Source organism: Lacerta agilis, chromosome 9 (genome assembly GCF_009819535.1).
Source record: "Lacerta agilis isolate rLacAgi1 chromosome 9, rLacAgi1.pri, whole genome shotgun sequence".
Lineage (NCBI taxonomy): Eukaryota > Metazoa > Chordata > Lepidosauria > Squamata > Lacertidae > Lacerta > Lacerta agilis.
Window position 1 is genome coordinate 52368446 of NC_046320.1, and position 24011 is coordinate 52392456.

The following is a 24011-nucleotide window of genomic DNA, read 5'->3' on the forward strand; positions in this document are numbered from 1 at the left end:
TATTAAAATTACCTCAACTTTCTAAGTATCTGGGTAGGCTTGTCCAAACAAGAATGTTTTTAGTGTCACAGCTTAAAATTAGCCGCTGTTTCTTTTTTATATATAATTTTTTAAGCAAAACAATTATCAATCAAAATAATCAAATACACCCCCTTTTTTTGCTCCCACCCTCCCAAGACTTCCCTCAGCTCCCTTCTCCAATTTGTTTATACTTATCATTTTCTGCATGTTGTAATTTTGTACATATCCTTACATCATCTATCATGTGTTTCTCGAAATAAATTTGTGAATGTTTATTCAAACAGCCGCTGTTTCTTTAATACAAAAGGAACTGAGTCGGCAGCCTACAATGAATCGGCAAAGCCTGCATGACTCATGCAACCTTTCACCTTTCATATGCCTGTATATATATCGAGTGGTCATTGATGGTCTGTTTGTGGTGGTGGGTTGGTCGGATGGTAGAAAGCTGGTTGTGTTAATATGTATAAAGCTGTTGGTCGTAATTGGAGAAGATTACTTTAAGAATAAAAGCAGCATTCTGCAAAGTACAATTTCTCAAGGAATCTTCATGCCGACTAGGGTCTGAGGACCAGGAGTTGCTGTGGCAAGTCGGCATAAGATCATGAGAAGAGCCTGCTGGCTCAGGCCCATCAAGTCCAGTATTCTGTTCTCAGAAGCATACTGTCTCTGAATATGAGCAAAGCCATACTGGGCAGTAACCAATCATACTACTTATCCTCCATGAATTTGTCTAATCTTCTTTTAAAACCATCCAAGTTGGTGGCCATTACTACCTCTTGTGGGAGTGAATTGTCCACACTTCAGCTTGTCCTGTGCCTAGAAAGCAGAGGTTTGAGTGGTCCAAGCACCCCCCTCTTGCCCCCACTCATTTCCCAAGGAAAACCCACTCTTTAGCTCCAGAGAAAACCTGAATTGCCGTTTGCTCCAACTGAAAGCTAAAGAGTGGTTTTCTCCAGGTGAAAGCAGCGAGACTAGAGGAATTATGGATAAGCCCTAAGTGCTGCGTGAAAAAGTACTTTTTTTTTGGCCTGTCCTGAATATTCCAGCATTCTAACTCATCAAGTGTCTCCCAGTGTTATGGGAGAAGAAGAAAAACCTTTATTGTCCACTTTCTTAGCATGGTTGCAGAATAAGCTTGTTACTAGATTTTAATGATGAGAGTTGAGTTCTGTACTGTAGTTGGGTACCCTTGTTAGTATAGTCGAAGTCTGAGTACAAAAATACTTGCAAAATCTGTTTTGAACATGCAAGATCTATCTTCATAGAAAAGGAAATGAAATCACCTTTCTAGTGATGAAGCTTTTTTTTTTTAAAAAAAAAAAAAAACTTTATTGGTATTACTGTGGGGGCAGATGGACATTTTGGGATATTCCTGCTCTGAGAACCAGCTGTCATTTAATCACGCATTTCAAGGAGGATTTAGGAAGCTTTGCAAGCAGCCCCACTGCCAACCCCTTTCCTCTCTGCTTCCCTATTTTGGAGACAATGGATTCAAGATGTGTACTGTCTGCTTCACAGCTGCAGTTTGTATCTCCAAAACGTTACTGGACTTTGATCACAAGGAGTGATTATTAATTCAAATTGATCAGAAAAGCCCTTTGAACTAAATTGGGACACCCACTATCAAGTTGTTCTTTGGGGAACATGTCTCTGGTACCATTGATATCACTTGTGCAGAGTAGTTGCATTTTTCAACGCCCCAAGCCCGGTCCAGATCCACCAGTCCCATGCAGTGTTTACCTAAAAATAAGAACAAATAATATATACAGTTTCCCATAATTATTGTAATACTACATATGCAAATGTGTATTTCAGCATCAGCACCCATTGATGAAAATGGGTATCCTAGCATCAATTGCAACAATAGTGAGTATGGTCATTTCAGTATCAGTCGTTAACAGTAGTGGTGCCAGTATATATTTTGCAGTGTCTCAGACCTTTGTTTTGCTTATTAATGCAACTTGGGATAATTTCCTAATCTGGTTATTTCTAATACAGCTGAAATGTCTCTTTATATCAGGTGTAGGGAACGTTTGGCCCTCATTATGTTGAGGAACGACAACTCTCATCATCCCTGCACACTGGCCATGCTTACTGGGGCATTTGGGAATTGTAGTTCAGCCACTTCTAGAGGGGCAAAGATTCCCCACACCTGATTTATAATATTTAGAGTAGAAAGATGTGTGACCAAGTGAGATGGATTAAAGGCTGATGTATGCATACTAAGCTAAGATAAATGAAAGATGTGTATTTACATGGGAGCTCAGTGTTAGAAGACATGCAGAAGTGTATGGATTCATCCCTGGCATTACCAGTTAAAAATGACTTCTGGCTGAAACAAAACTGATGCTGGCCAGAGTGGACAATATTGACTAGAGCACTCATATTTAATTGCAAGAACATTTTGTAATATTGTTGCTAATTAATATTCTTGCTGATAATCTGCACTGTTGCTGTTGTTGAACATTTGACTATTTAAAAATATTTTCAAATTTTATTTTTACATTTTAAAATAAATTGTTAACATTTAATTCCAGAATGTTGAGTACAATATGTACAAAATATCCCATTATATTATGGATAAAATAAGCATGTTGAATTACTGAAGAACTCTGAATATGGAAGAAAAAAATAAATATGCCACCTCCCTTAAGATAACTAATAGAATTGAATTTTCAAAAGTCCTGAATCTGCATGTTTAAAGTGGACTTGTTACCCATAACAGCATATATCTGCAACCTATTATGTAGGTAGATTGTACTACGTACTGCAATGCTATACCCCATTGAATCCAGCAAACAATGGGAGTAAGCCCCATTGAATCCAGCAAACAGAAACACACAGGATTGTGCTGCAAGTTATTTTTATATTATATATATTTTTATATGATTACTGGGAAGGAATGAGTGGCGGTGCAGTGGTAGAAAAGATATTTTTGTTGTATTGTTTCATTTTGGGTTGGAACTTTAATGCAAAAACAATCAACTTTATAATAAACGAAGCAATGGTGGTGGTGGTGAAAATTTTAACTCTGCAGGCTTGTGTGTCTTTTTTTCAGAAAGAAGCACCACTGGATTCAATGAGGTTTACTCCCAAGTAAGCATGCTAAATAGTACACCTTATGTAGAATCTCACTATCTGATTCTGCCTCTAACAGAGCATGTGGTTAGTGCTGATCTGATCTGACCTTTACCCTAGTCATTTGAAAACAAAACTTAATCCTCACCAACCACACACCCATTAGCAAGTTTAAAAGGTGAAGAAAGATGACTGAAATGGAAGAGATTCTTTTAATGGAGCGAATAAGCCTGATGTCAAGTATATCTTCAGAAGAAACAAGGAGAAGAACAAAAATACCAGTGAGAGATCATTTTTTTGTGGTTCACAAATGTCTGCTCTACCTACTTTATCTTTGAAAGGGGGAGGGGGAAGTACTATAGTGTCACAACATCAAATTTACCTGAAATGCTGAGTTGACACTCTGTGATTCATTTACAGCTATCCACTCCACCCTTCATTAAGTGATACATTTCCTTCCCATATCATCAAAGGGCTGGAAGAAATGCCCACTCCCATTTGGTGGAGTGGCACCTCTTGAACTCACAGCTGTGACCTTGTCAGCACATTTTCCTTTCCAGATACAGGAGTGGCTTTAAAGTTTTGCCAGTTTTTGTGAAAAAATAGGTAAGATTATCTCAAGTCCTCAATGCTTCCTGTTGTCCTCCTAGCCACCACAAAAGTGTTTAGATGCATAGGCATCATTTCTTCTTACTGCCTGTTATACATTCTGAGTGATTTTTGTATCCAAAACATGCAACAGTATCGAACCTTGTTTTGTCTATTTATCCCAAACACCTTGTCTTTATTTTTTGAAAATCAATGCCCCATTTACGAGCCAACAAAGTTCCCAGAGTAGCTTGCAAGAAAACATAACTCTAATATAAAAAACCAACAAATTAGTAGAACTGATTAAAAAGGCAAAGAAGCCATTGAGTCTAAGAAAAGGGCTTGCCTAAGGCCACTTATTTAGTTCATGGCTGATGTGAGATTTGAACGGGTGATTTTCCAGCTCTTGCACTATAGTAGCTCCCTTGCATTGTTACTAGCTCCCAATGGCATCAGAATTTGTTTCTCAAATTCTATCATCTCCTTTATTGGACTATAAGTAACAGATGAATGTTCACTGTATCACTGTGTGATACTTTCAACCCCAGATTTAAACTGAGCTTCAGCAAAGAAAACTATTTCACTGTATCTCTATAGACACCTCCCTGTGTGTTCTGAGAAACAGCACTTTCATTCCTTGTTGATAAGCATGCCAGAGCAACCCATATATAGTAAGCTAAGCACATCACCAAGTAGAGTGTATGCAATCTACACAACAGCTGTTCTATGGAAAAGCGTACCTATTTGCCTGCGTTCTGAGGGAAGCTGGACAGCTGTCTGATCAGCAAATCGGCAAAGAATCATGTGCTCCTAGAATAGAAAAACACACACAGAGATAAATATTGCCAGCTTCTTCCATTACGTTATTCCAAAACCCGGCTACCATAGTAGCACATACTGGGATACTGTGTACATCTGAAGCCCCCAATATTGACTGGAGTTGCCTGTTTTGCTATGCAATATTATTCAGAATAGGTCCTTCTGGCATGACATTAGTTTTGGAAACCAATGAAAGGGATGCTAGTAGAGGGTATAAACTGAAGCATTCAAATTAGCCTAAGATGGCCTGGTATGACCTGTGTGGACTCTTTCAACACTGTAGTTAGATCCTTAAGCATCTGTATCACATCTGACCCATGGAAGCTTTGTATTATGAAGCTTTATCAACACAGGCGAGATGGGAAACAGGCAAAGAAAGTACTTCTTCATGCAGCACATAGTTAAACTATGAAATACACTTCCATTAATTGTAGTGGTAGTCAACAACTTGGACAATCTTGTGGAGGATAAGGCTTTCCAGTGGCTACAAGCCATGATGGCTATGTTCTGTCTGTGCCTCTGAACACCAATAAGCGAGGAGAGACTTCTGTTCTGCTTGCAAGCTTCCCATAGGCATCTGGTCAGCCTCTATGAGATAAGGATGCTGGACTAGATGGGTCTTTAGCTTAATCCAGCAAGGATCATATTATGTTCCCAGTGTTTTGCTACTGTGGCAAAACACCAGACTCACAACACTGCAGTGCCCAAAGAACTCTTGTACCCAGGCCTTTTTGTTTTCCTTTGTATAGCAAATCATAGAATTAGGCTACAAAAATCTATCAATCCCACCTGGTGAACAACAATTAGGTTATGTTGATCATATATTATGACTCGCAGCAACATGGTTTATAATATACTTTTACACAGACTAGACCTTAGAAGTGATTATGCTTTTGACGGGGGGGGGGGTGCAAAAGTAAAGAAAAATGCCCTAACAGTGCTTTGGCTGACAGCTGCACTAGCTTGGACAGCTGCAATTTCAAGTGCCAAGTCACAGCAATCAGAACCATTTCAGAGCTGTATATCTTGACAGAGCTGTTTGTAATGTTAGATGGAGATAAGTATGTGAGAACACAAAACACTTTTGGAAGGAATTTAGGTAATATCATTTACAAACGACAAATCCTCCCATTCTGCTTTTTTGAAACAACAGGGATTTTAATTTTGCAGGATTTCTTGAATTTTTAGGTTTCCAAATCATAGTTGGATATTATACTCTTTGTTTTTGCTATGTAATAATTGTCCTGACGAAATATTTATTTGTTGCATTTTTAACCCCAACTTTCTATAACAAATGCCTAAGATGGCTAAAATCCAATTAAATAAATTAAGAAGGAAACGGGAATGTTGAAAATATGCAGTTATCAGGATTTAAAAATAAAATAGTCTTTTTAGAGAATATTTTTAGAAACTATAGGAAGGGTGCTATTCCTGTACCTTGACAAAACAACACCAACAAGGTATTTGGGATAGTTAACTTTTGGGGAGCTGTAGAGAGCAAAATATGCAATATTCAGCTTCGGGAGAGGGAAACATGGAAAAATGGCAGGCAAGGTATGGGTTAAGCATCCTCTCATATGCGCCATTGCTTGTCCAATCAAAATCACCCTGGCCAAATTCTTTTTCCTTTCAAGGCTGTTTCCCATTATGTGTGTTCAGCCCTAATAGGTTTCAAAATGAATAGTCAGTTTCAAACTGAAATGTATATATACTATTTCCCATGAGAAAAGAGAACTTGCTACAAACTGTTCTAAAAAGTTAGCAATGAGTTGAGTCTTCACTGTGGGATGCCACAGTTGCCATTTTGAATGGGGTGGGTGGGAATCATCAAGTCTCTATAATAACGCTTTGGTTTTACTTGACACTAATCCTTGAATTTCCCAGCGATAGGAAACAGAAAATTAAGATGAACTATGGAGACAGTGACACAGTGTCTAGCCACCACATTCCAACTTTTGGCAACACATCAGTAACTGAAAATATATCAATCCAATATGCAAAGTTGTATGTTATATAAAGCCTACAGAACCAAAAATATATAAATTTATACACTGAACTGAGATACCATCTGGTCTAGATCCATGTAAATAATACAATACTGATTTTAGAGGGGCTTCTTAGCACAAGTTTTCTTCTTTAAAAAAATCAACTGATACAAATTTATTAAAACAATATGCTTCTTAAAACCTGTGGAGATTTGATATCTGTTATGTTCTATTTAAAAGGTTGCATTAATTTTTCTCATAAAATACAGTCTTTTCAAAATTTATGTGAAGGTTGGAAATGTAATGCAATGGAAAATGTATCAACTATTATTTTCCAGTGAACTATGTGATGGTCTTAGACAAAGTTAAAGATGCATATACTCAGTGCCAGATTTGCGTATAAGCTAAACAAGCTATAGCTTAGGGCCCCACTCTCTTGGGGCCCCCCAAAAAATGTAAAGGAAAAAATAACTGGATGTACATTTCCAAAACATAAGATAAAAAACAAATAAAATAAAACCTACATACAGCAACAGTGTTTTGTGTTGTGTAGGCTCCTATTTGTTATGTGCAAATGGCTTTAGATACCTATTAGGTTCATAAATTACCACATAGCATATATTCAACACAAAAAACAGTGACAATTGGTTGTTGACAAAGAACAGCTGGACATATAAAAGGCCCCATTACCTTCATTAGCTTAGGGCCTCATCAAACTTAAATCCAGCCCTGCATATACTGTAAATAATAAGTTATTTTTTCAAATGAATATGCCATATTTTCTAGACAAATAGGGCATTAAAGTAAAATACGGTTTTCAACAAGCCAGAGAGAAGGCAGAACATAGCTCTTTACATATTCTTAGAAAGACCTCAAAGCATATCTGTGTGAGCTGAAACATACATGGTTATCTTCTACATTTTGGAGCAAGTTTCAATGGAAAACATTCCACACATGAAGTGCTTGCTTCTGCTGAAATGAATGGAACATTCCTTGTGGGCGATGAGCTTCATCTATATGTCCATAACAAATTGGCAGGAATTAATATGAAAATTTATTTTTTATTTAAACTCTTTGTTTCTGTAACTATGTCACTAGGCTTACTTGTCCCAAAAGCAATTCAGCTTCCCAGCAGCATGTTTAAATTGCATCTTATGAAAATGTGGTTGTTAATTCAGATGCTGTTCACTACAAAAACCACATCTCAAATACAATTGGGAGAAAAATAAAGCAATTTCAAGCCATCACTGTCCAAATTGAATCTGGATAGAAGAAAATCAAATGAAAAGGGGAAATAGCAGCCATAAAGGGAAACAGTTAAAAAATGGGAAACTGGCATAAAGATGCACACAAAAGCCTTCAGGCTTATCCAAAATATTCAGTGGACCAGGCTAGGAAGAAAGTACTCCTGGAAGGGTCAACAGGTTCTTGACATCTATATGCACACTTGATGGATGAATACGGTTCTTTTATAGTGAAACAATTCAGTTGTTTTATCATTGTTCTTTTCATAATAATCGCGAATACATTTGGAAAACAAAGAACATGTATAATGGTAAGATGTTAAATTTATTTTTTATGATCTTGTCATCTACTTTTAGAAACTATTGAAACTAAAAAACGAGATGTAAATTAAACTACACAGAGAAATGTATTCCATACTGTTATTTACTAAATGTCTTTTTCCTGCACTGAAAGAAAAAAGAAGGAACACATGGAATGCAATGGTGAAGTTTCACTATTCTGATGTGTTTTTAACCCTATCATTAAAAGAGAATTACTCATTCCACTCAAACTATACAGAAAGACACAGAAAAGGGCACAGAAAGAAATTCTAAACCACAGCTTCACCTTTTGCATACCTTATAGGATAACACTTCCTTGAATTGACGGCTGAAATAGAAAAGAAGATGGATTTGATCACCATGAGAAACGACGATTTTAAGGCATATGGCTGAATTCTAAACAAATACTTGGGTGGGTTGTTATCTGGAAGTTGAACAAGATCCAGAAGCAGACACTACTGAGAGTTTCTGTTCTTTTTAGTAAATGTCTATAATGTGCCAAGTTTTATCATTTATAGACATTTATCATTTAAGATATTTTAAATGCTAAACAAATGCATAGGGCTGTACCGTGTCACTGCTACTGACGCACTGAAAGAAAGCCACCTGACTTTTAATATATTTATCCTACATAGGGCTGATGATGGATTCAATGTTCAGTCTGCTCTGGTTGGGATTATACGCCCTTTTTAGAATCAGGTCTGCAACTCGGGAGTACTTTTGGACATAATAGCATTGCTCCTAAACTAGTCAGATGGTGGCTGTAGCCAGGTTTGCTGCACATGCTGGTGGGACAGGTGCACTTGTTCCTGGAGAAAGATGGTTGCCCCTTTACCTTTACCTCCACATGAACTGGTTCTACATAGGGCTATCTTTGAAACTGCACAGAGAAAAAAGTAGCAGATAAAAGGTGTCTTTGCAGATTGTATACCACTGGTGTTGTACCAACTACTGAGAATTGTTATAATAAAGAATGAAACAGAGGGATGCAGTTTAATTTCCTGCTCTGCACAATATTGTGTACTCTAGTAAATCACAAAAGTCAAGCGGTCACAACTGGAAAGTGAAAGGACTGTTTTCAATCCAATAAAAATAATATGACTTCATATTCTTGCACCTGAAGCACTACTGGACTTCTACTATGTTCTGTGGTCCTTTCATAGGTGCATCACGGCTGCAATCCTCAATGAGCACAGTGAGACTTATTTCTGAGAAAGCATCATGGGATTTGCATTGTAGAAGTTTCTAATTTATAGATCAATGACTTTATTTAAAAGAACCAAGGTTTACAACTGTGGGTGTAATAAATGTTAAAAATTATGTGTGCCTGGATGATTAGGCGAGGCTAATTAAGCCTCTGAACAAAACAATAAACGTAATTTGACGCAAGCATACGGAGAGAGCTCTTTATTGCAGGCATGTATTATGTACTTTTTTATAGCTGCTACTAACTTCCATTTCAGAAATGTCACTGGTGATTTGTAGAACAGTTAGAAATGTATCTTTACAGCTAGAATTATGAAGTCATAGCTCTAGGTGACACATCCAGCCATTGTGACAATGAGCAGGATGTAACTCATCTTTGGGACTACCTGTTCCCCTTAAACAGAAGCAGCACAACCAACCTATTATTCTCATGTCTTCTTCTGAATATCTGAGCCTCAGGTGGAGCTTCACATCACTTGACAGCAGTCTTCTAGCATTTTAAGTCCAAGGTGTTAAAAATAAAGGTATTGTTGGCCTTGGGCATTTTTCTTGTTCTGTGGGACCAACACATTCACTACCTATGCAATCCTTTGCAACTTTTCTCAAAAGTAAACTCCAGTGGGTGGTATCCAACAAAGTAGTTTGCTAGCACAAGGACTTTGGGCTGCAATGAAACTCCCTCTCCCACTCCTCTGCCTGTGTGTTGCCTGCACCACCTATATCTGTTTTGGATTTCCCCCCAACCTTCTGCAGCAGATCTGAGGAGGGCACAGGGGGTGCATGGGGAGAGGAGAAGGAGGGGAAGTTTCATTGTGCAAGCAGGTTTGTTTGTTTTTTGCACTAGCAGAAGCACTTTTTGGGATACCACCCACCAAGCTCAACAGAGCTTACTCACTAGTAAGTTTGTATAGAATTGTAGGCCTTTGTAGCCAATGCCATACATGTCAACCCAGGTTCCTCTCCACACATACACACTGATGTCAATAAACCACTGACCTCTGTGGAAATGCAAACTTGGCTGTGTTCTGAATGAAGCCATAACAACATGGAGAGATAACAAACGCTGCATGAGCTTTGACACAGCGTTCAATCACCATGTCTGTTGCCACACCACAAGCATGCAGTGCTACCTGTGAAAGTAAAACAATGGAATTTAATGATAACTGTGCATTCAGTTACTATTCAGCCATTTCTGGATGGCTGAATTACTGCAACATCAAAGAAAGAGAGCAATCTGTTGCAAAATCAATCTTTTTAGCCAGATAATACAGTATTCGTTATTTTCTTTGCTTACGTTGAGACAAAATGTAGCTAGCTCAATAAAATATATTCACATTTGGCAGTAGATATAAAATACAATACTAATCCAAAACCAACTAGTGCAACAACATTATAAAGTTAAAATCTGGCACGATACATAAAGGTCCCAACCCAAGGTTTTTTGACAGTTCTAATCACCATATAGGGCCAGATGCCATTTCTTTTCCAGATAAGAACAAAAACTGCAGGCCTCAGATATTAATCAAACAATGCGTGAAAATTGCCCAGAAAGGTTCATAGGTAAAGGAATTTTCCAGAATTACTTATGCATTTCATTCACAGAGCTCCAAAATGAATCATGGCTGATTATGCTGAACATGGAGATAGCTGAAATTTGACAGTGTTCTGGCATAGGTTTCAAAACAAACTGAAATGCTTCCTGCCAGGTTTACTCTCAGTCACCTGAGATGACAGCTTCAGTCACAGATAGTTCTATAAGCATGATAACTACATAGTGCTTAAAAAATGTTTGGGTTTGGTTGATGAACTCAAGATACTGTGGTTGGTGTTTTTTTTTAAGACTAGTTAAGAGTCTAGACTCTGCAGCACTGCTATGACAGATTACAGATTACATTGCAAGAAATTTATCAAGAAAATATTAAAGTAAACATTTCATGGCAATATTCAAGTTATGCACACAGCAGCAATAATTATTTCAACGCCCCACGTCCAAAGTAATTTCCGGCTCAAATATGACTGTATAATAAAGGTGTTCAGCTGATATGGGTCGTGCACCTTTTTAACACCATCTGCTAATAAGAACAACTAAATTTATAAACATTCCCTCTCTGATTCTACAATTGGTTTATGTGGCACCTCACCCAATCCAGATTTGTGTTTTTGATTCCCATCTTTTATGTCAGTTATCTCTGTCCTAACTGCACTATCATTTTGTTTTCTCTTAGGCTGTTCAGTAGAGCTTACTTGTGAACTTACTTCTGAGTAGACATATATAGGATTGCAGTGTTAGCTCTTTTTCACATCGCCTAATTCTTTGGGCCAGAGGATGCTTAATGCAGCCCAGCCCTGTGGTTTCCTCTCCTTTTAGCTCCTCCCTTCCGGAGTACAAATCGTCTAGTCCTTCCCCGACAGTCTTGTCGGTGGGCTAATATTTAACAGTTTGAACTTAGCCAAGATCTGAAACCAAAGAGACCACGAATGGGGAAGAAACCATGGCCCTTTAAATGTTGCTGGAGTACAACTCCCATCATCCCTGAACACTGGTCAGGCTGTCTGGGGCTGATGGTCATTGGAGTTCAACAACACCTGGAGGCTCAAGGGATCCCCATCTTTCCCATAGATGTTCTCAATGCCTAACAGGACTAACTCAGAAAAAAGTCCCACTGAGTTTAATAGGGAGGAGAAATTCAGGCCTGAGGGCCAAATGTGGCACTCTAGGCCTCTGTTTGGACCTTGGGACTCTCCCTAGCCGCTCTCTCTCGCTAGGCCACCCCCTTCACTGGCTTTGCTTCCTATGACCCTTGAGTGTTTTTGCCTGGCTGGAATTTGCCCTTCAACTCTGACCACGACTCTTGCTTGCCTGGATAGAGGCTAGAGCAGGCTTCCTCAAACTCGGCCCTCCAGATGTTTTGAGACTATAATTCCTATCATCCCTGACCACTGGTCCTGCTAGCTAGGGATCATGGGAGTTGTAGGCCAAAAACATCGAGGAGGGCCAAGGTTGAGGAAGCCTGGGCTAGAGAGTGGTGAGTGTGTGTGGTGAAAGGTAACATTTACATTTATTGTTCTACCCACTTTTGCTTCAGGCAGGGCACATCTTTGGCATGTGACCCTAGGAGGCTGCCGAGAAGGAAACACCACCCTTGCACTGGAAAAAGTTTGTCTCCACTGTATTACAGCCTTAAATATGTTCAAGGACCAGACTGCCGTATGCCTGCACAATCTCTTAGTATCTTCCTGCCTCTTCGTGTATCAACTGAATTTGTATCAAGTATTCTTGTCACTATACTATTAAGAAATCATTTCTACTGACATTTCATACTTCTTCGTGTTGAATAATGTAATAATTATTGGAATCTGACATTTCACACAGCTAATTATGTTCTGGTTTTAAACGCACTCTTCCAAGAGCTAACTTCAATGCTCCGTTATTACTATTTGCTTGCAATAAGATAAAATAAAATCCTCCTGCCTCCTCTTTGCCATGCCACCATTTCAGTACTGCACTAATTAACTTCAGTTGTTTTCTGAACTTGTATGTTCATTTGGCCTTATAAGGCAGCATGGAGGCCACTTGAGTTACTTATTTTGTGCACAGCACAACTGTTGGGAATCAACAAATTAGCAATAGCTCAAAACTCTAACTTTTGATTTCCCGTTAACACAAGTTTATACAATAGCAGGGTTTATAGAAAAATAAGTTGAGGTTACATAATATTAAGTGATATTATGTTATAAGTGATAAGACAATATACGAAGACAGTATTTTCTTTTTAACATTACATTACGTAACAGCAAAGTCTGAATATTTTCAAAATCACTTACCCCTATATTAAAAGCTCCTTTAAAATAGTCCATATTTGCTTGGATGAACCAAATGTTGTTCAATCCTAGCACACTGCTTCTTTCTTCAGCACGTGTCAGTGACAACTCTTTATTTTCTACCAATATGATCTATATGTTACACAAAATAACAGTTTGTTATGGTAAACTTTTTGGTGAAATAAAAATTGTTGCAAGAGCATGTTGAAGCACTTGCGGGAGGCAGGGGGGGGGGAAGAGTTGTATTCTGAAACAGAAATGTATCTGTCCAGTCATTAATAACATCAGACTTGAACTTGACTCTATCCTTTAATCAAACCAGACTATGCAGGATTTTGTGCATGCCAAGCAAACTTCACTGCTTTCTTAGTGAAAGATTGTACGGCCTGCTTTCAAAGTATAATGCGAAGTACCTCCCATGTTGCTAACCTATCAGAGGGGCTTCCAAGCCTGACACTGATGCAGCAACACACCTATGACTGCTACTGCCCCATTGAAAGGGACAGTCTGGTTCTGCCAATAGAGATTCTGCAGGCAACTTGTGTGAATAACTTTTAAATGCATGCTGAAAACTTTTATATTCTGCTAGACCAGAGGTCAACAGACTTTTTCAACTGGGGGCCGGTCCACTGTCGCTCAGACCTTGTGGGGGGCCCGACTTTTTTTTTTGGGGGGGGGGGGAATGAACGAATTTCTATGCCTCATAAATAACCCAGAGATGCATTTTTAAATAAAAGGACACATTCTACTCATGTTAAAAACACGCTGATTCTCGGACTGTCTGTGGGCCGGATTTAGAAGGCAATTGGGCCGGATCCGGCGCCTGGGCCCTAGTTTGCCTACCCATGTGCTAGAACTATGCAGGCAATTAAGAATACATCCTTCCACAATGGTTAGTTGATGTCTGTTTTTTAACCTGTTATGGTTTTTAATGTATGGTTTTATGTTTTATTGCTGTAAACTCCTTTGGGAGTTTTTTAAAGACACAGTAGTATACAAATAGCTTTACAAATAAATTAACTAAATAAATCAAGGCAGAAAGAAAAGGTATCTTCTTCTGATACTGCACAGAATCTAGTATCCCATCTTGTGAGTAACTGCTACTCTGCAGAAAACCATAGGCTGGGAGCATTTAGTTATATTGCATATGGCAACTATCCTATACGTAGCCAGACTTTGCTCTTACAAAGGAAAAAAAATTACAAAAATCACATTTCCCCCCCTAATTAAAACACATGGTGCCTGTCACATCTAGTTTCTTCAAACACATTTGTGGCAATTGGACCTAGTTAACACAATTTTGGAGAACTGTGGAAGTAGCAGTTCCCAAAGGTATCTGTGAACAGACCTCTCTGGTTCATTTTTCAAGCATCTGGAAGAGGGCCAAATTTTTCAGGTTCACTTGTAGGCCTGAACATGATAGACTCAAATTTCCCAGAGAAAATCTCCTTGAGACTTAATATGGAGATGTGTTGCTCCTTAGGGAAGCATACAAATCCCGCTTCTATAGTTTATCAGCCAGTAACTGCATCTGGGCATTTCTCTATCAGTCAGTAACTGCATCAGGCATTTCTCATATAAAAGCCTTCTAGAAGAATGGGGGGAAAACACGGTTTGCCAATCTGGGCTTTTGATTGTGATTTCCAATTGAGTTTTTTGGGTTTTTTTGTTTAAACTGTGATAGGATTGCTCACTCTTTTTTTGGGGGGGGGGGTGTTGTTGATGGTTTTCTCTGTTACTAAGCCCAGAAAGGAGTAATGTTGTTGTCTGTAAAGCAACTTAGCCAAAATGAAAAACTACCCCAAATTAGATACAGTTTGAGATTAGTACATGCAAGGTTTTGTATTGGACCTAAAATAAGGAAGGGGCTTTCAGACAATGAAAGCCACAAACCCCACCTCCTGCTTGTCCACCAGGAGCCTCTCCTCATAAGCCACACCCCCCCCCCAGCTTGTAGGATCTTGCACTGCACTGAAATGGAAGAATTAAGTTCATGTTCTCAAACAATGGCTTCAGCTTAGTTGCAGAATAAATGTTTTGCATGCAAAAAGGTTTTAGAGTGTCTATTTGAGATTTTGGAGAGCTGGTGTGGGGATGTACCTGTGCTACTTTTAGTCTTACTTTTTTCAAGTTGCCTTCAGTCATACCAATTTTACTGGGAGTGAGAAACAGTGCTTTATCTTACTCAGAATTTGAGAACGGGTAAATTAAGTACTTTATTCTACCACGAAAAAAAAATGTGAGTGGGTGTTTGATTTAGATAATTCTATCACCTTCACATATTTTACAAACACCCTGTGTTTAATTGTGTATCTCAGGTTATTAAAGTCTGAATTTACATTTTACTGAAACCTTACCTGACATGATGGAAGTATGTGAGCAAGAACAATTCCAACATGGCCCTGTTCAAACCAGAAGAAGGTGCAGAAATAAACCTTAATTAATCCCAAATAGCTGATCCATTTTGCAACAAAATATTCCAACAAAATGTTGACAAGAGACTTTGAAAGCAAATCAAATTCCAGAGTTTTGGACTCTTGTGCTGTTGCACTTATAAAGATATATAAACAACTGAGGCTGAACTTTACAACAAACAAACAAACAAATATACATTACCCCTCCACTGCAAAAATCCACAATTTTATCTCCAGGTTTAGCCAGCTTTTTCACTAAGGCCACCATATTGTTGAGCTGTTGCTGTTTCCTAAAAGCGCGATCACTGGACATCTTTCCTAAGGATGACAACAAATAATATGCATTTGTTATTGCTTATGGCAAGCATGTGGTTTTTACAGTATTTCCTTTTAAATGTAAGTGATTAGATACAGACTTGCAGTTCCACATATTGAATGGCTTTTTCCATTCACAGAAAGGGCCAAGATCCAATGGAGGTTGCTGGATACAGGAATCAATTGACACTGATTCCCTCCTGTCTGCAGTTTCTACACCACCTCTCATGCAGTTTCTACAACACCTCTCTTGTTCCCCAAACCCTCCTGAGCAGATTTTCAGGGGGTACAGGGGGCTGCAAGAGGAAGGTGGAATAAAAAAGTGGCATCTTCCATTCTTCCGATTTATAGTTTGTCCTAATGCCAAGGATTTTATGTTGTAGGTGCCAAGAAAAAGGAGGAGGAGCCTGTTCCCAAAGAGCTTGTGATACATTTTTATCATTTATTATTATTTGTGTTATTAGTCAATTGTTACTACCCTGAGGTCTCCAAGTGACTTACAAGACATTTAAGAACATAAATATGAATGCATTGATTATACCATATCAATAGAACAAAACAACCCCCATAACAGCCCCAGGAATATTATTATATGGAAGGTTTAGAGACCAGCAATGAAGTGCTAACAAGGAGAAGAAGAACTGTATAGCAGACAACCAGAGGAACTACAACACATTTAATACTACAACACATAATTGCATTCGTATATTAAAATAATAATAATTTATTATTTATACCCTGCCCATCTGGCTGAGTTTCCCCAGCAACTCTGGGCGGCTCCCAATCGAATATTAAAAACACAATACAATATGGAAGGATTTGATCTATAAGGGGTCTTTCACGTATATGAGCCATCAATTGACACTGCAGCCATCTAGAGAAAAGTATGCATTTGTGTCCATGGGTAACAAGAGAAACAGAAGTTACTTCCCCTCCTATGGGGGAATCTTTCATATGTCTATGCTCTCATCCAATATTCATTTTCCAGATAATTGTATGGTGTCAAAAGGGTTTCCACATGTCCTTGATTATGAGGGAATAAGTTTTACATCAAAAATTGTCCCTGTTCCACAGCACTCTGCTGCATGTGCTCTGGAACAGCAAATGATGGCTTGAATCCAGAGGTGCTTGGGCTGAGTTCCTCTCATACAAGAGTTTTTCTAGCTCCTTTCTGATAATGCCCTTTGCATTCCTTGAAAAGCTGCTCTAGGGAGTTAGAAGGATCTCTGGAAGCAGGTATAGTTGGAAATCAGTGACACCACCTATTAAATGCAAGCTTAAAAGCTCTCCACCTTGCTTGGGCAGCAAGGCCCACTCAGTATGTGGAATTTGGGGTACTCAAGAGAGCTTGCAGGGCTGTCCCAGTTCCCAAAAGGTCTCGCATGAGCATTCCTAGCCACGCTGAGCAGGCCTAGCCCAGCAAGCAAGGCAGAGCACTTAAAGTTCTTTCCATGCTGGGTTTGCTTGTAACAGTAGCTCTCCAAGGTCTCAGGCAAAGAGGTCTTCTTACTTATCCTTTTAACTAGAGGGCCAAGAATTCAACTTGAGGTGCTCTACTTGTCAAGCATATGGTGTATCTCCCAAATGAACTATTGAACAGGAATGATTTGTGTAATAGCTCCCCAGCATATATAGAATGGATATCTCTTTTGGCTTTTAAAAAGATAAAGTAAAACAATATTTTAGTAATAAAGTATACTACTTATTTGTCATAGGCAATGGCATTTGTTTTTAAATTGCATTCCCTTTCTTGCAGCAGCTGAGCTGACATATCTTAAAACTATCAAATTGAAATTGGACTATATTGGATTGGTACAAGCTAAAAACAATGGCAGCACCCGTAGTAAACAATAATACTTCTAGAAAGTAGATTTTTTTTCTCCCCTCCACAACTAGGTTTGTGGAAATCTGATATTGATACCATGTTTGGTGGTGTTCAGCAAGTGGCTATGATTTCTTGCAAAACACAGGTCTCATTAAAAGTATAAGTATTTGTTGAAATGTCACATTTTCCTTCACAGTCCCAGAGCAATTTATACAATAGCCATAAACAGGAGCTGAAACTTATAACATGGGAATTAGAGCCAGCCGTGCAATTTTAAAGGAATAATTTATGCACCAAGATCAAAATATTTCTTCTTCCATAATTACTTTTGGTCCAAACACATTTAACTTGGCGTAGAGGAACAGCAACAAATGCCTCCGAGTTATTAATGTCACTGTGGCTTTAAAGTATATCCCAGGTGGCTTTGTTCTTCAAAATTAGGCACACATCCAGGTAAAAGACAGGAAGTGATTCTATTGCCTTATTACAGGATGATCAGAAATGAAATATTACGACCAAGCAAATGAAACATCTCATTGCCTCCGTGTAAATACCACTGCCATTTTTAGAACGTTGGACAATAAATTGCAGTGAGGGATCTGCTTAAAAACTTACTACAGAGGGAACTGCAACTTCACAGAGAAATGGACACCTGCAGTTTTCAGTCACAAAACATGGCAAGTGCTACTATTATCGTTTGGTATGGCTGGGGTCGGCCAGATGTTACAGGAAACCAATTCTCTGCATTGTCGTAGTCATGTCATCTCCTGAGTAAAGCTTTAGCACTCCCATAGCTCGGTGGCACAGCATCTATTCTGCAGGTAAAAGGTTTCAGATTCAACCCCCAACATCTCTTGGTAGGGCTATCTGAAATCTTGGAGAGCCACAGTGAGAAATGTTAATGAACTTTGCTGCATTCACTTTATTTGGGAACCCTATGACCTAAGTTGATATAGCTCATTGAGCGCACTTCATGAGCTGTGGCTGAGGCAAAATTAAAAGAAGGATGAGGCCAAGTGAAGCCAAACTGAATGAATGCCTGAACAGGGTTTGTGGAAGACTCCAAGCATAAAATACAAGGCTTTCAGATACTTCACCCTTTTGTGTTCTACAAAGTACAAAGGCCGTTCTCCATCTCTCTCAATTATAGCCAACAAGATTCTAGAAACACACTACAGTTGAAAAGTTGGTTTAAAAGTTTGTTGAAGACAGAACAACACAATAATGGTTGTTGTTGGTTTTTTTTTTTTAAAAAAAAAACCTAAATAGAATTCCCCCCTCCCTGCCTATTATAGCTAACTAATTTGTTCTGCATTAAGGTAAGCTCTGTAAAATAGTTTTTATCATATAAGGTATCAGAAAATAAAGCCAATTTCTTCTTCGACTTTTAAGATAAAATTAAGCATTTCAAATTAACATTAGCAGCTTGCTTTACTTGTATTTATTTTATCAGATGTCAACAAAAGTTTAATAAAATTCTGTACTGAAGGGGAAAGCACACCTAGTTTTAATTATTTCCAAGCCTCTTGTTAATCTGTCCTTTTATTGCAGTCCCCACTGGTTGTGATTTTTGTATAGCCTGCTTTGTTTTGCTGTCCAAATAGACTTCTTAACTGCAAGCAAAGTAGGGCTTAAAAAGAGAAATCTGATTCACATTGTATAAATCATCAAGGGAAGTTTTCATAGTCATCTGACCTTTCCAGGAAATAATAGAAAAGACATGTGTGGGACAATAGATATGTGTATGACTACTTTTGTTATGTTTGTAGTTTTGTATATGTTGTAAGCTGCCTTGAGCATGGTTTTAACTTTGGAAAGGTGACATACAAATAAAATGATTGATCAACAAAGTTATTCTCATATGCAAAAATGTGCAGGTATCCGAAACTCTGAAGATAGAAATAATTTAGCCCTCCTTTCCTAATATTTCCCTCTCTTCTATTATTATAATAAATTTATAAATCACCTTTTACATATACCTCAAGATGATTTACAGCCATATCATAAAACAGCTAAAAATCATGGTTAAAAATACAAAAACAAATTGCCATACATTAAAAATGTAAGTGGGGACCTTTTCATTTTTCTGGAAAAGCTTGTTGAAACAAAAAAAAAAAAATCTTTGTTTGCAGAAAATACAGATAGTGCTAGACAGCATGTGACATCTCAGCAGTAAAACTATTCCATGGAGCAGGGGCAGCGACACTGAAAGCCCTGCTGCATTTTGGGGACTTCAAGGAGAAACTCTCCTATGGAATCCAGTAACCTACAAGGGATAAAGCAGTCTCTCAAGCAACTTAGTCCTGAGCTCTATAGAGCCTTATATTTTAGTACCCAATCCCCAAACTTGGCCCAAGAGCAGATTGGCAGCCAATGCAAATCCCACAAACGTGGTATTCTAGGCTGTTAGTAGTTTGCCTCCACGGGCAACCTACTGTAGTCACTGTGTTCTACCCTAGTTGAAGCCTCCAGAACTCCTTCCTTTTACAAAGTGTTGGCATGCTTGCTTGTTCTCTGTAAATATATTTTATTGCTTTTCAATGTACAAAATGAAAACAACCACCACCATGCAAGGTAGCAGGCTACTAATGCTTCGATCCAGAGATAAAGGGTGCTTCTAGGCAGGTGAGATTACTGTGGGATTGATACTCCTCAGGCATGCAAGTTTCTTACACTGTCCACATGACATTGTCTTCATCTAATCCTAGATCTTAACTCCCTTAATCCTAATTTACCCTTTCCATGAAAAATCCAATGGTTAAAAAAAACCCCAACTGTTGCCAAGAGGCTGTTTGCAATCTCTGAAACCCATTTGCAATATTAAGACCCATCTATAAGCACTCAAAGGCACCCTGTATAACCAATGGGTAGGAGAGCTTCAGATACTTTGTTGTTGTTCAGTCGTGTCCAACTCTTCGTGACCCCATGGACCAGAGCATGCCAGGCACGCCTATCCTTCACTGCCTCCCGCAGTTTGGCCAAACTCATGCTAGTTGCTTCGAGAACACTGTCCAACCATCTCATCCTCTGTCGTCCCCTTCTCCTTGTGCCCTCCATCTTTCCCAACATCAGGATCTTTTCTAGGGAGTCTTCTCTCCTCATGAGGTGGCCAAAGTACTGGAGCCTCAAGTTCAGGATCTGTCCTTCAGGATCCAACTTCAGGATCAGATACTTCAATTCCCCAATTTGGCAGAAGAGTACACTGGTACTTTGGATGAAGAACTTAATTCGTTCCGGAGGTCCGTTCTTAACCTGAAACTGTTCTTAACCTGAGGTACCACTTTAGCTAATGGCGTCTCCCGCTGCCACCGCCGCACAATTTCTGTTCTCATCCTGAAGCAAAGTTCTTAACCCAAGGTACTATTTCTGGGTTAGCGGAGTCTGTAACCTGAAGCGTCTGTAACCTGAGGTACCACTGTAGTTCTGAAGTTCCACATCATTACAATTGTATGCTGATTTATTCTGACAACATGAAATGGATATTTATTCAAAGTGTGCTCAGTCTAGTCACCATACCATAATGCCACTGCTTTTCTTCTGGTTTTGATTAGGAAAAAGAGAAAAGCGTCACTGAGAAATCCACCACATGTTTTTAATTTAACATGCAAAAATGGTTTGGTTACTACATGCAATGTTTAATTTCTTCTGTATTGGGGGGCACACACACACATCTGAATTAAACTACAGGGTTGGTTTTTTTAAAAAAATATGAATATTAAAATATAGTAAAATCCTATTAACTAAATATTTCTTGTTGTAGTGTTTATCTCTAGTTTAAATAATTCAAGAAGTAAGTCACCTATTATGGATGGAATGATGGGAAAGTCCCTTTGGTTTGATTCAGAAAGGGCTCGGCTAATAAGCGTTATTTCCCCTACTAAAAAATAAAGTCAGAATACAACCTGTTTGACCATCACCACACACAAAAAGACAATTTCTACATTTCAAATTCACTGCATCCTCAATGGCATCAACTGGGTAGCAATAAATCCAAAGTCCCACTGTTGATCCCATGAGCCCTCTTGCTTTGTCTCTTCCCTGAAAATGTACTTAACTGGGGCTGGTGGTGATGGCAACAACTGGGAATATCTCACACAGGCCTCTGTATGGTTTCTCAATTCATCCCAGATATCTGGCATACTGAAATGGCAGCATTACAGACAGCAAGGACTCTGGTAAACAGTTTTCCAGGATGACTAAATATTTAGTAGGGACTTTAGCTGCCTAGGAATCTGAAAGTCCCAATGTTCTTTGTACCTTTGTGCTTCATGACAGTACCCCAGGGTTTAAGAAGCCTCGGAACATATGGTTTCCAGGCCACCTAATAGCAATATGAAGTGCAGTGCTCAGACACCCAAGGCAACTATATTTCCAAAGGATTCTGTAGATATTTCAGACACAAGGGAGCAACGAAGAATTTGGAGAGGTCTCCTTGTAGTATCTACCACCCCAAATACATTTTCGGGGAAAGGTCTGGAGCGAAGACACCATGACAATCTTATTATGTGATAAACAGTGTAAAGTTTGGGTGGAACTCATAATGAATTGGAGGGGGGGCTCCATTAAAAAGTGCTCCCCTTCAGTACTTTACTAACTACAGGCAATCTTCATTTTGTGCAGAGGTTACATTCCGGACACCCCCACATGTTGGCAGACTGCACATAAGTCCGCTCTGCCCCTTCCCCATCCACTCTGCCCATTCGTGACATCTTTATGACATTTTGGGGCTATTTCTGGGTTCAGTGCTGTGTATGCAGGCATGTACAACTGCATGTCATTAGGACACGTCTAAATTGGTCATTGCCTGTATAGTTTAGGCTCTTTGCAGCAGCTATCAAACTAGCCCATGAATAACAAGAATAAAGTTTCTTCACAACCAAAATGGTTAAATCTTTACAGCTACAATTTAAAATAACAACCATTTTTATGTTATCTTTACCAACATAAATTCTCATACTGCCTCCTAACATGAAGTCATGTACAATGTGCAAAGAAATGTAAATTAGGAATAATTACCTCGTTTGCTTTTATAATAAATCATATTAAATTTTCAGCTTCAGGATAAAGCTATTTGCCCTTCAGTTGCCTAAAAAGGGCAGGGAAATATCAGCAACGTTTCTGAATTGTTGATACATGGAATTAATAGGAATTTTAAAACATTTTTGGAGAAGTTAATTGCCTCCTCAGTTCCTGAATGTCTGATTTCTTGGCATAAAAGAAAAGCAGCCTTCTTTTCTGAAACAAATGTACCCCCCAACCCCAAACATTTCCCAAAGACGGTAACTCACTGTCACACAAATATCAAGCTCAGCTAATCCTGTTAAAATAAAGACAAAAATCAGAACATGTCCTAGAGATTCCAAGTTTAGAATATTGTGATTTATAGGTATTCGCAGCCTAGCTATCTGTTAATCCAGCTTCAAAAAACCAACTAGCACTCTTGCACTCAGCAGTCTTTTCAGGGTGGGCTTTAGCACTACTCATTCTGTTTATGAAGATAAAATGCCAAAGCAGCCCTAAATCCCTTTATTGGCTTTTGAAAGAAAGACCAAGATGTGGGTGGAAAATTAAAAGGGGGGAAAGTTTTTCATCACTACTGAGAGATTGGACACCAGCCCAAATCCTTTGAGCCTTAAAGCTCTGTGATGAAAAGAAATTAGTAAGTGTTCCCTAAAATATTAAATGGTTAAATATATTTATGTCTTTTTATATATCTGTTTTGCTGGTTAAAATACTAGGCAGTTTGCAAATGAATATATGTCATTAGGTGCCCATCAGGTAAATAACTATAAATAATAACTATAACTATAAATAATAAACAAATGAATATATGTCATTAGGTGCCCATCAGGTAAATAACTATAAATAACTATAAATAATAAAAGAGGCATGAGATCTTTGAAATATGCTCCATTACATTTAATATATAGGGCTGCTTTGGGCAAAAGCAATTTTTCACCAGTGGTACCTCCTGCCCTAGCTGTCAAGAAGTCCATCTGTCCATTTTTGCTCCTGCTGTACAGCAGGGTATTATCACATAGGAGAGGAAGGATCAATGCACTATATGAGCACTGGGGCATTGTCTCTGCAGGAAATTGTCTTACCACCATATATTTTATTGCTATAACACAATGTCTACATCTTCATCACCTTAAATTCCTTACATCTTCCAAGGTCAAGGTGGCATCATCCTTCTCCCTCTCTTCATGCCTCATATTTTCACAACAACAACACCATGAGGTACCTCTATAAAAGATAGTGACTAGCCCTAGGCTTCATGGCCAAGCGGTATTTAAACATCCCCATATCTGACAATATAACCATGATGCCACACATGGTAAACCAGTAAGATACCCTATTATGCATGAAACTC

The 24011-nt window shown here is 38.6% G+C and overlaps 1 protein-coding gene across 6 annotated transcripts in view; it reads right to left on the reverse strand.

The window, feature by feature from the left end:
- Positions 1-1336: 1336 nt before the first annotated feature.
- The window catches only part of GSTCD (glutathione S-transferase C-terminal domain containing), a 51773-nt gene continuing 29098 nt past the window's right edge, over positions 1337-24011 (reverse strand). For all 6 annotated transcript variants that reach the window (XM_033160338.1, XM_033160332.1, XM_033160334.1 and 3 more), the window contains 7 exons: positions 15701-15816; positions 15442-15486; positions 13088-13216; positions 10259-10392; positions 8354-8384; positions 4428-4497; positions 1337-1761 (listed from right to left, as the gene is read on the reverse strand). In XM_033160338.1, the coding sequence (XP_033016229.1) occupies positions 1625-1761; positions 4428-4497; positions 8354-8384; positions 10259-10392; positions 13088-13216; positions 15442-15486; positions 15701-15816 (662 nt within the window). In that variant the 3' untranslated portion in view covers positions 1337-1624. The remainder of the gene's footprint in view (positions 1762-4427; positions 4498-8353; positions 8385-10258; positions 10393-13087; positions 13217-15441; positions 15487-15700; positions 15817-24011) is intronic.